General features: G+C 51.5%; 5 protein-coding genes and 1 non-coding gene across 6 annotated transcripts; 1 reads left to right on the top strand and 5 right to left on the bottom strand.

The window, feature by feature from the left end:
* Positions 1 to 51: 51 nt before the first annotated feature.
* On the bottom strand, positions 52 to 2,263 carry SMAC4_03446 (uncharacterized protein). The gene is made up of 2 exons (XM_003353081.2): positions 1,230 to 2,263; positions 52 to 1,174 (listed from the first exon to the last, which is right to left on the bottom strand). Exons 1-2 carry the CDS (start codon positions 2,234 to 2,236, stop codon positions 199 to 201), a joined length of 1,983 nt encoding a protein of 660 aa, XP_003353129.2. The 5' UTR covers positions 2,237 to 2,263; the 3' UTR covers positions 52 to 198.
* Positions 2,264 to 2,671: 408 nt separating this feature from the next.
* SMAC4_03447 (uncharacterized protein) lies at positions 2,672 to 3,970 on the bottom strand (the record flags this gene model as incomplete). Its single annotated transcript, XM_003353082.2, has 1 exon — positions 2,672 to 3,970. The coding sequence occupies one exon, from the start codon at positions 3,968 to 3,970 to the stop codon at positions 2,993 to 2,995; it is 978 nt and encodes a 325-aa protein (XP_003353130.1). The 3' UTR covers positions 2,672 to 2,992.
* An 827-nt stretch (positions 3,971 to 4,797) lies between these two features.
* On the bottom strand, positions 4,798 to 4,869 carry SMAC4_14065. Its single transcript has one exon. It is a non-coding gene; the product is annotated as a tRNA-Met (tRNA).
* A 22-nt stretch (positions 4,870 to 4,891) lies between these two features.
* SMAC4_03448 (uncharacterized protein) lies at positions 4,892 to 7,075 on the bottom strand. The gene is made up of 2 exons (XM_066089948.1): positions 5,618 to 7,075; positions 4,892 to 5,499 (listed from the first exon to the last, which is right to left on the bottom strand). The coding sequence occupies exons 1-2, from the start codon at positions 6,818 to 6,820 to the stop codon at positions 4,996 to 4,998; spliced, it is 1,707 nt and encodes a 568-aa protein (XP_065947680.1). The 5' UTR covers positions 6,821 to 7,075; the 3' UTR covers positions 4,892 to 4,995.
* Positions 7,076 to 7,264: 189 nt separating this feature from the next.
* On the bottom strand, positions 7,265 to 9,892 carry SMAC4_03449 (uncharacterized protein). The gene has a single exon (XM_003353084.2). It carries the CDS (start codon positions 9,858 to 9,860, stop codon positions 7,530 to 7,532), a length of 2,331 nt encoding a protein of 776 aa, XP_003353132.1. The 5' UTR covers positions 9,861 to 9,892; the 3' UTR covers positions 7,265 to 7,529.
* Positions 9,893 to 13,025: 3,133 nt separating this feature from the next.
* SMAC4_03450 (uncharacterized protein) lies at positions 13,026 to 16,280 on the top strand. Its single transcript, XM_003353085.2, has 4 exons — positions 13,026 to 13,585; positions 13,660 to 13,886; positions 13,944 to 14,613; positions 14,674 to 16,280. The coding sequence occupies exons 1-4, from the start codon at positions 13,317 to 13,319 to the stop codon at positions 15,872 to 15,874; spliced, it is 2,367 nt and encodes a 788-aa protein (XP_003353133.1). The 5' UTR covers positions 13,026 to 13,316; the 3' UTR covers positions 15,875 to 16,280.
* The last annotated feature ends 7 nt before the right edge of the window (positions 16,281 to 16,287 follow it).

Below are 16,287 nucleotides of genomic sequence, written 5' to 3'. Positions count from 1 at the left end.
CTTGGTGTCGATATTGGATCAATAGGCTTACGTTGCACCGTAGGTACTGTTCCGACTGTATGGAACTGTTGAATGTTTTTGCCCGAACAACCGAAAGTACATAATGGGTATCGTTCATCTATGTACCTATGAGCCTGTTTATCTATACAGGCACTTTGGAGAGAAATGGCACTTGCCTCCTGGTTTGAACACCACTACTTACTTGGCCCACGGCGCCTTCGTCACCGCAAACTGATTACTCGCGGTCCCCGGCGTCCCACTCCGGAACGACTCCGGCGGCGCAGGTCCCGTATCTGGGGCCCCTCCCGGCACTCCAGTAGGCTTGTATGGCGTGAACCTGTTTGCCGCGGATGGTCCAACTTCCGCTCCTGCTCCCGCTCCTGATGACCTTGCCCATGGTGCGGCTGTCATCGGGGGAGCCATGCCCGCTCCAGCACCAGGTGCTTGAGTAGGAGCCTGAGTAGGTGCACGAGCCCAAGGCGCCGCCGTCCCTGTAATACCTCCAGGACCAGGGGCAGAGGAAGGCTTTTGGGCCCAAGGCGCTGTCGTCCCTGGACCACCACCGCTGGCGACACCGGGTGCCTGGGTTTGAGCCCAAGGCGCCGCCGTCCCTGACGGTCTCTCGGTAGGAATCCCCACACCACCCGTAACCGCCGCCGCCGCAGCCGAAGAAGCAACCGGCTGGTTCTGCATGTGCACGCTCTGCACCGGTGTTCCCGCCTGCGGATCCTGCTCCCACCGAAACAGGCTTCCAAACGGGAAATGCTGCACGACGGGGAACTTGCTCAGCACCTCGGCGTTGAACATCTTGATCATGCCCTTGTTGATCTTGCCCCAGCCGTCCTTGATGCCCGACACGTCGAACAGGATGGGGCTGTGTTCCCAGAAGGGGCCCTTCTTGACGTCGTTGATGAAGCCGATGGCGGAGAAGTACATGTTTTCGGTGCGGTAGCGCTCCACGGCCGTGGGCTTGGTGATGTCCCCCGGCTTGGGCGCGTTGGGGACGGAACCCTCGAGGGGCGTGGGTTCGTTTGGAGACGAGATGGGGCGCGTGTATTGCGCTGAGCCGAAGATGTACGGGATGAAGGAGTGGTCGTCGAGACCCCAGACGCCGTGGGAGCCGGCGGGTTCGAGCGTGTAGGTTAGGATCAGGCGGCGGATGACGCGGAGGTAGCTGTCAAGTATTCGTCAGTAACGTAAAGCTGGAGGGGAGAAGGGGAAAAACATACGGCTCAACAACCCCCAACACAATCCTCCTCTCCACCTCCCCATCCTCATCATTCTCCTCTCCCTCAAACCCACCCAGCTTCCACAGTCCACCAAGAAACATCATGAAGCTCAACTCGTGTCCCGTTCCGTAATCCAGCCGTTGCGCACTCCCAAAGCCACCAAGGAAATACGCTTTCAGCTCTTCCAACGGCCCCACAACCTCTTGCGTCTTCTGCTCATTTGTCTTTTTATCACTGTCAGCGCTACCATCACCTTCCGTCTCCGTGTCAGCCCCCTCCTCTTCCCACCCCTCCTCCTCCTCCTTCTTCTTTACCCCCTCCTTCTTCTCCCCACCACCACCAGTCTCCCACCTCAAAACCCCACCAGGCAAATACTCCCTCAACAACCCCTCCGCCCTCTGCTCCAAAATCTTATGCCACGTCCTAAAGCTCACGTTGCCGAACCGTCTCGGGCCAGGATTAGGCGGCGCCTCGTCGATGATTGCTTCCACTTTTTTGAGCAGGCGCTGGAGTTTCTGTATCGATTCGGGTTCCTCTTCCTTAACTTCATCCCCCTTAGGTAGAGGGAACGTCCTAATCTCCTCCCTTGGCCGTTGCTCGTCCTTCTTCTTGTGTAGTGATTGGAGCTTGGCAGTTAGTGCGTCTTTGGGTGGTTCCTCCTCTGCCTTTGGCTGTTTGTCTTCTTCGGTGGATTCAGTTTTGGGTTCGGAGGAGGTGGAAGCTGAAGCTGTCGCAGCAGCTGGGGACTTCTTGATAACTCGTGGAACAAGAGCGTGGTTAAGTTGGAGGATCCAAACGCCGATGTCGCGGTAGGCTTTGGAGGTGAGGAACTGCGAGACGTCGAGGCCTTCGTTGATGCGCTTGGCTGGGCGGAGGAAGCGGTGGGAGGGGAGGGTGGAGGAGGGGTTGAGGATTTCGAGCTTGGGGAGGGCCGGTAAGGTCGTTGGAGATGAGGAGGAGGAGCCGGCGGGAGGCCCGGGGGGTTTGAATTTTGTATCCATGGTCATAGTCGTTCGTCTTCTGGATGGATGTGTGGTTTGTGATTGTTGTTGAATTCGTTCTTTCGAGGTTGTTCAAGGGGAAGTTCTCAAATGGGGGAATACCTCTAGCTATCAGAGGTGTTCCTTATGACAGTTGCTTGGGCTCCGATAAGCGCTGGGCCCCACTGTCGTCATAGGGGTTTGCGGGGAGCAGATTGGCGGGAAAGGGGTCGCTGGGGACACTCTATGTTGGCGTAAACAAAGACCCCAAGGTTCGGACGAGGGTCGGGCACCCTTCACAATGATCGAGATTGAAGGATCAAAACAGTTACCTTGAAAGACAAGATCATCCAATGGTGTATAAAAAGTGGTTCAATACGGCTGACAGAATGGTACCAATGGTCAAAAAGCCGGTACAAACCCAAAACATGTCTTGCGTTTGGCTAATGTAAGGTACCCGACCTCTGCCCTTCCGCTGGGTATTGATGATGCAATGTCGCTTTATGGAAGCCCACAAACCCCGAGACATCATTGCGTCTCTATCTCAGCCCGGTTCCATTCTGGATTTTGTTTCTCCTTTCTTCGACCAGTCTTGTTGGTCTGCCCAGACTACCCGTAACAATTCTAGTCTTCGAAACGTTCCTCTGCCACCTGATATTGACAAACACCTTCCCGTATCTCTTAACTCGTTTGATACATCTCTATTAAGATATTATGTAACTCCAAAATGGTATTCGCTTTTGCGCCTCATCCCCAAGTCGTCATCAAGTCATTGTACTTTTTCTAGCGCACTTCCACTCCAGGAGACCCTCCAAATCCGAGGCCGATGCCCTCCTCCGGCACATACAGTGTTCCTAGCCGCTCATCCAACCACCGTGCCAACTCCTCCACTTGCCTCCTCATCGCCCTGACACTCGAGGCTGATGGGCCCCGGGCTGCCGCCGTGGCATTGTTGACGGCATTGGTGTTGCTGCCTTGGCTAGTCGACGCAGATGGCACCGTGTTGTTGGATGTGCTAAGGGGCGTGTTTTCCCCAGGAAGATCCGCTTCCCTCTTCAACCTCGCCGACGTTGCTGACGATGATGTAGGTGTCCGATGTGGTCCCGCGCGCAAGGGGAGGTGATGTTGGTGACCGGGGTCAAGTTGTGATGTTGGCGGCCCCTCCCCGTTCGCTTCCGTCTCCCCTGACTGTTTCCCATTGCCGCCGTTTCCCTCTTCACCACCCATGCATATGAACAGCATACCGCACCTCAACCTCCTAATGACAAACACCAGGCCGTTGTCCATTTGTACCGTGACCGCCTGTCCGGGCACTGGCCGCGCCCTTAGCCCGCCGCCGCCTCCTGCTGCGCCCCCTCTTACTGTCCCGACTGTGCTCTGACTAGCTGTGCTCCCTGTTGGACTCCCAATGACATGGTGGTCCTCTGCCGCATGCGCGCCATCGCCACCACCGTATCCGGAGCCTGAAGGGTGATGAAGCCCCCAAAGCGAAGCGGCCACGGCGCATTGTCGCCTCAGCGCGCCGGCGCTCAGGCCGTTACTAGCATGGGCGAGCAGTTTCCCCGCGGGGGTGGTCAGCGCCGCCGTTCGAACATATGGCGAGAGGTTTGCGTGGAGGAAAGCAGTGACGCGCTTGCTGAGGAGCAGAGGCGGGGGAGGCGGCATCAGGTTGCTTATCGCCGCTGTAGTCGCCGGAGTGGGGTCTGGGGTCGAGGAGAAGGGGGGTGGAGCGCCGGCGCCAGGGGCGGTTGGAGGTGACATTGTCGGGGTATTTGAGACCGATGGATCGTGGTAGAGTTATGCGCCGAGTAATAGTTGAGGACGGCCTCTGTTTCGACAATGGTGATGTTTGGGAACAAAAGAGAAGCGGCGCAGAAGAGAGCGTGGAGTGATGGGTCGTCCGTTGAGGTACCCTTATCGCTTGGGTGGGTTCGTTGTGTTGTTCAATGGAGTTTGGTGTCTCGTTGTGGGCGGGTCGGGGACGAACTGCCGCTGGTAACTTGTTGGGGTCGGCGAATGTCCGAGACGAGCTAGGCGTGTGAGGTGCTTGTAATAGGGCGGTATGTCGTTAGTGTACAGATGTAATTGTCCAGAGAGGTCGTATAGTGGTATGATGTTTGTCCAGCAATGGCACAATGAAATCCGATGTTCACTGCAGTGTCGCAACGTTGCTTTGTGGAACTGGGAACAAGAGACCCGGAGAGGGAAGTGGTTGTGGAGAAGGCGAGGTCACGGTAACTTATCGATAAGATAAGAGCTTCAAACTTCCCTTACAGCCTCGTTCTAGAGCATGGGTGGAGGGTTAGGGTACCCCTTGGACCTGATATGTATCGTCCAACGTGACTCACGAGAAGGAACTAAAAAGGGAAGCTTCAGATCATGATAAGAAGAGCTAAAAATTGCTTGATATTATAATTAAGGAGACACGGAAATGTGATCAAGAAGTCACTTTGCAAGATACAGAAAACGGAACCTACAAGTTAACATGATGAATCTCCACCTTGACTGGGGAAAAGTGGGATACTAAACCCAGCAGCAGATCCCAGGGAAAAAGTCGAACGGAAAAAACAAGGAAAAAAGAAAAAGTTTAGCTGCAACTCGTTTCGATCGAGTGACCTCCGGGTTATGAGCCCGGCGCGCTTCCGCTGCGCCATGCAGCTGTTTAAGCTGTTCGATAAAATTACCTTGGAAAACTACCCTTCTATAACCCAAAACTGCCACCGCATACATCGTACATATCTTGTATCCCCCTTTCCATCTTCCCGTTTACATCCTATGCTTCCCACCTACACATCCATAACCTGACCACCCTGCTGAGCAACCGCCAAATTCCTCCTCGCTACAATCTCATTATTCTTCCTAAACATCATATCATCCGTCGCATCCTTGTACCTCCTTCCATCCGGGCTCGACGCTCTCCACGCTTCGTACGCTTTCCACGCGATCCTATCCATGAGATCACTGGCCCTCATCTCATCGCTTCTGTACTGTCTCAACAGCAGACCCACCAGACCGGCCAGATTCTTGGAGTATTTTCCCCGCTGCCCGTTACCGCTGACGTAGATGAGCTGGCCGATTTGGACCTCGTGGTTGACATCTTGGTAGTCGCACGTCGCGTGGACGCAAGCTTTCTTCCTCTCGTCGGCGGCGCCGGTCAAGAATTGGACGTGGTGACAGCCGCAGAGGTGACACTCTTCGGGCACTGGGGGAAGGGCGCGGCCGACCATCATGTGATACAAAATGGTGCCGAGGGCGTAGAGGTCGTTGCCGCGGGTGTAGGGGCGTATGGCCTGTTTTTGTTTTGTTTCGTTAGCATCATCATTTCCAAAACTTGATCATGGTTCTCATGCATCGGGAACAGAAACAGCGATAGAACAGAGAGAGAAAGAAAAAGAAAGAAAAACATACCACATCAGGAACCCCCTCCCCCTCATTCCGACCTTCCCATTCCAACCACCGATCCCTCAACTCCTTCTCCCCCACCACTTCTGTCGCTAAATCCCTCTCCATTGCCACAAGCGGCACCCTCTCCCCGACCTCCTCCTCCTCATCATTCGCCATCACCACCGCACCACCAACATAACAATGTTCAAACCCACCCAGCTTCACTGCCCCATACGTCTCTACCCCCCTCGGATGCTGCAAGTAGATATTTTCCGCCCGGACATCTCTGTGCAAAATAGGCAACCAATCCGGTTCCGTCTCCGGCGGACCGTGGACTTTCCTCACCCTCTTAAAGTTTCCCGTGAGCGGATCCCTCTCAACGCTCACAACGTCCCGTTTGCCCTCATGCAAGAACATCAGCGCACGAAGAACACCCAAGGCAACATGCCACACTAAACTCTCCGGCAAAAATCCCGCTCCCTCTTTAACCTGACTCAGCTTCCCCTTCGTCACCACCGTCCCCAAGTCCTCTTTGCGCGGCAACGCACCCTTTTTCTTTTTCTTCTTCTTCTTATTTTCATCCCCTCCCCCCTTGGTAGACTGCTCAAGAAAATGTCCCCAGACAACACACTCCCCCACCCCGCCTCCATAAAACTCAATCAACCCTTTCAGCGATCCAGCATCGCACCAATCCCAAACCAGCCACCTCTCGCTCTTATCCACCACCCTTTTGGTCTGTCCCTTGAGTCCCGCCATGCGGCTCTGGTTCACGCTCCCGTTACCGAAAACGGCCCCGATGCCGTCTAGCACGCCCGTCACCCACTCGCCGTGCAGAATAACGAGATTCTCGTGGTTGAGGATGCGCGCGGCGGCTTCAGGGGCGCCGATTCCGTGGGTCGAGGTTGATTTACCGCCCGTGACCGATGAGGGAAAGGATAGGGAGGCTTCGAGGTGGATACCGCCTTTGAGTAATTCGCGGACGATGTTTGGGTCTGCGGCTTTGGTGATGGAGGGCAGCGAGAAGGTGTTCAAAGAAGAGGGGTTGAAGGTGGAGGCAAGTAAAGCGGACGGGGAGGGAGTGCCGAGGAGGATGGAGCCGTCGGTGGAGCGCCGGATGAGGACCACGTGGGGAGAGACTTGCTTGTGGAGAGTGTAGAGGGGAGTGGTGGAAGAGGAGGGATTCATGAAGCTGGAGGGTGGAGGAAGGGGGGTTGGTGGGCTAGTCATTTTTGAGGTTGAGAGGTTGTGAACGGTGGGTGTCTTGGTGGTGAAGGTTTGATGATGGTCGTTTTGGTGACGTTTGTATTGTTTCTCTGGCTGAGCTGGGTTGAGTTGTTGTGCTGTGCCAAAGGAGAAACAAGGTTGTGATGATGAGCAGCCTTGAGGTTGTTGCAGGTGGAGAATCGGGATTGTGTCATGGAGAGGAAAAATTGAAGATAGAAGGTGAAATAGATCCTAAATTAATTATCGCGGCGGTTTGTTCGTTCCAGATCCGGAAAGGAGAACGAAGCTCCCTGGAAAATGTCGGTTGCGGCAACCCCTTTTCTTTGTTCACAACGCTGCATTGCTCAGTTCGGAATCTTGGGGAACAAAGCAATGATCGCTCATTATCCATACTCACAAAAGGTCACAGAGGGCTGGAAAGCTTCTTTGTTTGGCCAGAGCTTGAAAAGTTCTTTGGGCATTGTATTGTTGTACCAAAAAGTGCGAGGGAGATGAAGATGGCTCGCCCCAGAAATGCTTTTGTAGTCAACACATTCAGTTCCAAGACAAGATGCCGATAATGTTTTGCAAGGTAACAAGTGTCCACGCACCTGACTGTGTCATTCGGAATCCCAATCAATGATCATAAACACTAAAATCGTCGGGCATCAAGAATAACTGCCATGCTCGTCAGTCCTAATCCATCGCTCTGCACCGCAAGGTAACGACCATCTCACTCATCAACACCCCTCGCCCACCACTCGACTTGTTTTCCCCTCCTCGAGGCAACTACCAACGCAGCCGCCCTATGTATTTTCACCTCATGCCGTACTTCCTCTATCGGCTTCCGCAGGCAATCAGCCCAGTCCTCGTACTCCATATCAGAGACGCTAGGGCCAACCCTCCTTAGCTCTTTCAAAAGCCACCTCCTCTTCTCTTCCGACCATCTGGGATACCAAAGCTTGTAGGGGTTGTCTAGAGGCTGCTGCTGGTGGTGACGTGCGGGTGCCAGTTCTATTGTTGGTACTACCCCCGAAGAGCGCGGTATTGCCGTAGACCTGGGTGTTACACTTTGCCCCTGTTGTACCCTAGATTGCAGCTGCGAGCCGGGGCGTTGTGTAGATAAGACGAATGCTCTGTATTGAGCCTCCTTCTTGGCGCGCTCAGCTTCTTGGGCTGCCTGACGTTCCCTCTTGATTGCTTTGTCCCGGGCGATTTTCCTGGCGATGTCTTCAGCTTGTTGTGTTGCTGCATCGTCTATGTCGCTTAGGGTTTCTCGTAGTGTTTCCTCCCAGGAACCGAGGACCTTCATGAAATGCTGCCTGTTTCCTATGATCTTCCTTTCCAGCACCTTGGTTTGGAACCTTCCCACGTAGCCTAAATGCTCGTCCTCGTCGTCTGAAACCTTGGGTACCAGCTTCGTCCCTAGACGCTTGATCCAACCGGTAATGAAATCGAGATACTGCACCCTGCTTCTAGTGAATACAGCAGATCGGGGAAAGTCGAAAATATATCCGCCATTCACTTTACCAAGATGGTACGCGCTCGACAAAACCAAAACCAACATGGGAATTCCATATAAAAACAGGTCTTGCCTCAGTGATTGGCGGTAGCGTGGCTCAATCACCCCATTGGGGGTCAGATGTTGCTCACACATGTAGACAATGTCCTGAATTGCCTTTAAGCTTTTGATCATCCCTTCCTGTACGCCTCGTAGGTATGTGTTTTGCTTGGGAAGGGACGTTCCTCCGGGAGCTTGATCAAGGAGGACCTTGATCTCGTCGAGTTTTTTGCACAAGTGCTTGACCACGTGCGTAGTTATTGATTTTCGGGTCTCGTCTTGGTATGGCTGTACGATGGTCTCGGCCCAATCTTTGCCGAGGCCCGTCCAGCCAGGGTTTCCCATGATATTTGGCAGCGGCATGATAGTATTGCTAGGTATATCAACCTGGTATGAGTCGTCGACACTTCCTGGAGCTCGGAAAAACAGCAAGTCTTCGGGTGGAGAGTCAAGTCGATTTGATGGGGCACGATGGGGTTGATTGTTTGCCTCATCCTCTGTGTCTGTTTGTACTTCGTACAGATCATCGTCCCCATTCACGAACTCGTCTGCGGGGTCGCTACCGAGAACTGGTGATGGCCGCGCATGCTCCGGACGCAGTTCTGGCTGGCCTGAAGAAGGTGCTTGTTTCTCCGTCCGCTTCGTCCAATTAGAGAGCGATGGAAGCTCTTCATCAGAATCGGAGTCTAACTCATCTTCGGTGTCCTCCTCTTGTTCGACATCCTCCTTCTGTTCGGCATACACCTTATGTTCGACATCCTCCTCTTGTTTGACCTCCTCCTCTTGTACAATTATCTCCTCTTGCTGCCTCTCATTGTTGACATTGTCGTCAAGATCTTTCAGCAGCTGGGACTCTTGGTCTCCTGCTGGTTGCACTGCCTCGTACGCAGTATGGTACACGTCTTCCACAGAATCTCGCATTTTATCTCTTTCCTGGGTTGCCTCGACTGGTTCCAATGTCTCTTGGGCTAGAGCCTCTATTTGTCCCAATGCCCGCTCCGATAGTTGTTTCCCGGAAGCTGGCTGGTGCTGTGCAATCGCCGGCAGCGAATGTTTTCTAGGTCTTCCTCTGCCACGCTTCACGGGAGCTGCTGAAGGTTGTGGCTTGGGTTGGGATTCGGTGGGAGGAAGAGGAGGGTCGTGTGATTGCGTAAACGCATTCATCACGTCGAAAATCCGCTTGTGCAAAAGTGTGTCTTCGTCTTCGTCGATATCGTCATCTTGCTGGATTTCCTTGGCCTCGACAGATTGCTCTTGGACTTGGGGTCTCTTCAGCCTCTTGGAGAGAGGGATGTATTCACGCGAGTTCCGCAGCCTCTTGGTGGGTCGAAGAGTTGGACCGGTGAACAGGATGGTCCGGCTTCGTTTGTGATTCGGGATGGGTTCGGCTGGTATGTCGTCGTCAGAGGAGCTGGAATCGACATCAGCTTGGTGGAAGAGGGTATTACTCTGTGCCGTCTCCTGAGCGCGACCCTTGCTTTGCGCACCCTTGCTAGTGACCATGGTGTTTTGTTTCGACTGTTGTGGTGTGGCTCGTGGGCCGTCTTGGACTTTTGCCAAATGACGGTTGGCACAGCATCATAGTGCTGGTCGAGCAACTGAATTGATGAGTGATCCGCTGGTCAGCAGTGGGAAAGTCGGGTACTAACGTGGAAACCTAGTTTCAAAGGAAAAGCAGCACTGCAGCAGTCAGAACTGCGGGGAGTTTGACGCGTCAAGTAGAAAGCTTGAAAGGTGCAAGAAGAAAACGCGCTGTTCAAGCTCCTTCCCGTCCAGGTCGTTGTGTTTTAATTTGGAAATTGCTGGACGGGAGTACCACATTCCCTTTCTCCCGAAAAATATTTTTCTGAACTGGCCCCGGCTAATTAAAGGACGTCTTTCGAGAGTAAATTAATCAGGACTAGGTATCTTAACTCGTCGCCAAAATACTAATACAGTCATTACAACTTTCTACTACTACGAAGAGGACCTAGAACCTGCTTTAACCCTAAAAATAGCTACGATAATGCTTTTTAAGAACGATATTGTCGCTATTCTACGCAAAGTAAATGAGAAGCTTATCTAGGAGCTTCAAATTCGTTTCCAAGTTGTTAAAAGTTTTATTAAAACTATTAATATAGCTTATAGCGTTCTCAATACTCTTACCTAGCATAAGGAAGCCGCTTCTCTCAGAAACTAACTTTATTTTTCTCTTCTACTCTTTCTTTTATATTAAAAATGAAACGATTCCTTTGTCTTAATTAGCAATAATACATAACTAATTTATTAATTATGCAATATAATGCTAATATAAGGATTTAATCTTACCAGCTACGTTATTTACTTTATAAATAGCTTTAGTTACCCTTTACTCTAACTACGTCCTAACTAATTAAAGAAGCTATATGTCACAGGTTGACATTAGCTATATAGTGTGCATTCCGAGTTCTGCCTTACAAGCAGAACATACTATGACAGGCTGGAGTGCATATACCCAGACGGCCAAACCTACAAAAGATAGGACGATGTTCTGCTTGCAAGGCAGAACTCGGAATGCACACTATATAGCCAATGTCAACCTATGATAATAAGAAGGGATACTTTTTTATTCATTCCTTAATTACGTATTATAATCCTTAAGTGGTATAAAATACCTCAGTTACTTTTGGTACTAACTACGCTACGTACTTCGTAAAAGTAAAAGCCTTTAAGGATGAAAGTCATATGTATATTTTATGACGGCGCTAGCAGCTAGCGACTCACATGTGGGTTCTGCTGTCGCTGGTACAACCAAAGTATTTATTTGGGTTTGAACGTGTCACAGGTTGACATTAGCTATATAGTATGCATTTCGAGTTCTGCCTTACAAGCAGAACATCGTCCTATCTTTTGTAGGTTTGGCCGTCTGGGCATATGCACCCTAGCCTGTCATAGAACGCTTGTATCTAGTTTTCTTCCTTTTTTCTTCTCCTCATCTGAAATCTTCTGTCATAGATGGAATCTTAGCTTTGCCTTCGACTCTTCCATATCATGCCCTTATATATTTAAGTTTTAAGAGAAAGAGAGACAAGTTATTAAAGAATAAAGATAGTATAAATAGAAATCTTAAACCCAAACGACCAGTTTTTGCCTTTTATAAAAGTATATAATTGCGGGATTTAAAAGGCCTAAAATAAAGATCTATCATTGATTTTTTAATAGATATAAAGAATATTAGAATTTTTTAATGTACAACTATATTAGAATTTCATTTAACTGACTTATAAAGCTTTTACCTACACTTATGTACCTATGCTCAGCTATTGCCGCGAGCACAATTTATTATCTAGTATTAATAGTATGTAGTCAAAAAATTCATTTATTTATTCATGCTGGACGGGAGTGCCCGCAATAAACCAGAGCTTCAGCGTATCCCGCTAAAGTTGACACCCCCCGCAGTGACTTCCACTGGGAGTGGATGCTTGCCGCTGGGGGGCTGGGTGGTGCAGGGGAACCGCAACCCTAAACCACGACGGGCCCAGGCCTAGACCCATGAAGACTCCAGGCTCTTTCGGACCACTACTTCAATCCCGTTCTCTCCTATGTGAGAGTGCACCGCCTCTTCGAGAGTTGGTTCGGATGAAATATGTATGTCGTGGCTCAGTTAGGTTCATGTAAACGCCCAGATATTATGCCCTCGTACAGGACTCGAATGAAGGAATTACACGAGGGCTGCCAAGGGTTTGGTAAACACGCTATTGAGCTGGCATTGAGGTATATCGTACACAGTAAGGTAGAGTACCTCAATGTTTGTAATATGGTCCTCTTTTATGGTCCATTGTGGTGGAATCGTCCTAATCTTTGTATGTTGAAACACCGCTTCATCGTCCTTTCCTTATTATCCTTCGGCGAAGCACCACAAGCACCAAACTGCCAAGTTCCATCCAGAAGGAATGAAACGAGCTTGTTTCGATAATGACATATGATTGTTGTGGGACAGGGTGCTTTTGTTACTGGTAGTAGCTTGTCGTCCTGCGTTCTGCCGTGGACCAATGTAGCAATTGGTTGTACAGCTGCTCCTCGAAGCTCCCTCATGACCCGAGACGGACACCTTGATGGCCCGATTCTTATATGTTTTTGAGAAGACCTTTTGGCAAAGAGTCTAGAATGTTGTTGCAAGTCCCGCTGCCCCGTTGCTGTCTGATACGTACTCTGATCCAATCATGTCGCTGAAACAGAACTTGTGACCAATCAATGAGAGGCTCCGGCTTCGTTGTAGCACAAAATCTTTGAGCGGGAGGTTGTCCGCAGCCACCATCGTCATCGGAACAGGACCCGTCGAGGGAGTCGTCATGGACCCACTTGCCCATGGTTTCTTTAACACACTGTAATACCATTGCTGTAAAGTGCAGTGCCCACTGCAGCAAGGTCTGATGAGGTGCTTTCTTGGATTTTCTCTTTGAAACTTCGCCCAATGTTTTTGCCAATTTTCCCAACCCGACTTCTCCAACTGTCTCGCCTCAACCACCATTTGGACTAAAACAACAAGGGTATTTCCGTCTCCGCTCAAAACCTAATCGCCGCTGTCCCCTCCGAGTCGCCAAGGATACAAGCCCCGGCTTCTACGACTTAAACCGGCGCATATCACATTTCGTAGCGCCTACCCGCAAAGGCAAAAAGGATCGGACCACCGTCGCTTGCGTTGCAGAGCTTTGCAGAGCTTTGCAAAGCCCGTGACTGATCGATACCACTGCACTCCCAACCAATTCTCCTTGTCCGATTGCGCAGCCTTTTTCTCCGTCCTTCCTCTTCTGTCTGCAGCGAGATAAGGAAAGCGCCCCAAGCTCAGTCTCGCATCCAACGGCATCTGTTTCTGTCCAAGCACAGCCCCAACTTCCAAGAGCCCGGTTTCTTCCTCTGAAATAAAAACAACCCATCCACCCAGAGTATTCTCGCAGCTCATACACGACCGACTCTGGTGGAATCTTTCGAAAAAAAATAATGTCGATAGCCCCCCGTACGGCACAACATTTCCGTGGTGCCTCCTCCCGTTCCAATGGCTTGCTAGCAGCACGCTCTCTTACGGTCGGCCTGGCACGCGCCCTGTTTATGGGCATTTCCACTGTCACGGCTGCACCGATACATCTAGGCATTCTTGAACATGGAGGTTCCGGAGAGCCAGAAGAAGAGGGCGCCGCCATTTGGGTCCTCTATGTGGTCTCACTTGTTTTGGTCCTCGTCGGAGGAGCCTTTGCCGGGTTGACGATAGCGTATGTTTATCCTTGGCATCTCCCGCAAGCCTTCGTTTCTATCGGTACAAAGAACTAACATGACGATGGTGTAGCCTGATGGGTCAGGATGGCATCTATCTCCAAGTACTCGCGAGAGACTTGACCGAACCACAACAAAAGAACGCGAAACGAGTGTACGATCTACTACAGCGTGGCAAGCATTGGGTCCTAGTTACGCTGCTATTATCCAATGTCATTGTCAACGAAACACTTCCCGTTGTTTTGGACCGTTGCCTCGGCGGTGGCGTTGCCGCTGTCATCGGCTCTACTGTTTTGATCGGTACGTTTCACTCCATTCAGAACCCAATCCCGCTCGTCTAACGTGTTTTTTTTTCAGTCATCTTCGGTGAGGTCATTCCTCAGTCGCTCTGCGTTCGTTACGGCCTCCCGATCGGTGGCTACATGGCTAAGCCCGTCCTCCTTCTCATGTATTTGACTGCCCCCGTCTCCTACCCGATCGCAAAGCTTCTCGACAAGCTCCTTGGAGAGGACCACGGAACAGTCTACAAGAAGAGCGGTCTCAAGACTTTGGTCACGCTGCACAAGAACCTCGGCGATGTTTCGGAACGTCTCAACCAGGATGAAGTCACCATCATCAGTGCGGTACTCGACTTGAAGGAAAAGCCGGTCGCCAATGTCATGACCCCCATGGAGGACGTTTTTGTCATGGCAGAGGACACCGTTCTGGATGAAAAGACTATGGATATGATCTTGTCAGCCGGATACTCCAGAATTCCCATCCACGAGACCGGAAACCCGACCAACTTTGTCGGCATGTTGCTTGTCAAGATCCTCATCACCTACGACCCCGAAGACTGCAAGAGAGTCAAGGACTTCCCTTTGGCCACTCTCCCCGAGACTCGTCCCGAAACCAGCTGCTTGGACATTGTCAACTTCTTCCAGGAGGGCAAGTCCCACATGGTTCTTGTTTCGGAATATCCCGGAGAAGATCACGGCGCCATTGGCGTGGTCACCCTTGAAGATGTTATCGAGGAATTGATTGGAGAGTAAGTTTTGGCTCTACCTTTGCTTCTCTCTGCATGTGTATTTTACTGACCGAACTCCAGGGAAATCATTGACGAATCGGATGTTTACATCGATGTCCACAAGGCCATTCGCCGCTTGACTCCTGCGCCCAATGCCAGAATTACACGCCGTACCTCCGTTGATGTTATGGGCAAGACGATCACCAGGGGTTATGATGATGTCTCCGGTTCGAGCACAAGAAACGGCGTTGATGTTCCGCCGTCAAAGATCGTTGAACCGCTTACCGGCGCGGGTTCCACTGTTTCTGAAGCGGCCCATCTTATGAACGAGCGGGATCCCAAGCAGACTACCTGGATGATGCGGAGAAGCTCGGCGGGGGTCGATGGCCAGATGGTGAACACTACTGTTCCGGTCCGCGCCAATCTCGAAGAGCTCAGGCAGCACTTGAAGCACCTTGGACCCTCCAACCCAGCTATCAACCCCAAGAACACTCGCTCGACTACAGTGAAGATCAAGCCTGGGATTGCGGGACACCTCTCTCAAGCACGCGCTGCATCCATTGCCGATTCGAGCGCCGTTGTCGAGACTCCCTATGAAGACGACGAAACCACCAGCCTCCTCAGACCTCAACAATCGACCGCAAAGGACGGGATTCAAGCTTTGACGCAGAGCTACGGTGGTGTTAGCCCCGCCACCGCGCAACTCATCTCTCCAGCGGAAAGTGCCGTAACGGCAGTACCTATCAATGTGGACAACTCGGACGGTAATCAGGATAATATGGTCGACAGATCGACGCAGACGCCCCCGAGGCAGCAGCAGCACAATGCGGCCACGGAGACGGCCCGCAATTTGTCTGGCTCTCGATCGAGCGGTAGCACCGATAGCGTCGCCAGCATGCGCGATAGCGGCCTCTTGCCCCCTAGGCGTGGGATTGTTCGCAGTGGTAGTATAACGGAGAACATTATTGAAACCCGGGGCGTCAGAAAGGTGGTTTTGGAGACAACCAGCTCCAACGATGAGGAGGAATATGCCATCACGACAGCCTCCCCCGATCATGGCCACGGCGCCAAGGTGACTTTGGCGATAAAGCAGCCATCCGCCAGGTCGGAGACAGGCGACGAAAGTCAGGGCCTGTTGTCACCTACGACAGGCGATGAAGGACACCAGTCTGGAGATAGGGAGGGTGAATCCGCCAAGACGAACGGCGGTGGGCAGAGCAGTAGTAGTCAGGGGAAGAAGAACAAAAGCAAAAAGAAGAAGCGCAAGGGCGGCAAATCTTAGGTCGATGGGCTGCTTGAGCTGATTCCTTCGGAGAGTGTGGCGTAGTACGATGAGCTACCTACGGAAACAGATGAAGAGGAAGATTTTTGTTACAAGGATTATGTTCTGGGAAAACAATGGAAACATGGGGTATAGGACGGGAAAAGGAGGGAATCAGCGAAATCGTGATGATGACGATCAGGACTAAGCATTGTATTGTATTGCCTTGATGAAGGAGTACAGTAAGTGAGGATTTGGTCTCTCCTTTTGTTTCTCTGGCTGTCTTTTCTTTTGTTTAGTGTCAGTCGCATGGAGTCTTGGCATGAAGCATGGATATTTCTCGTCGCTGTCGGCTTCCACTGTTTTCGTTTAGGTTTATAAGTCATTGTCATTGCTAGGCATTCAAAGTATTTTCTATACTCGTCAGGCCCTGT

Source organism: Sordaria macrospora, chromosome 7, assembly GCF_033870435.1.
Source record: "Sordaria macrospora chromosome 7, complete sequence".
Taxonomy (NCBI): Eukaryota; Fungi; Ascomycota; class Sordariomycetes; order Sordariales; family Sordariaceae; genus Sordaria; species Sordaria macrospora.
The sequence above is the reverse complement of the archived record's forward strand: the minus strand, read 5'-3'. Positions and strand labels throughout refer to the sequence as shown.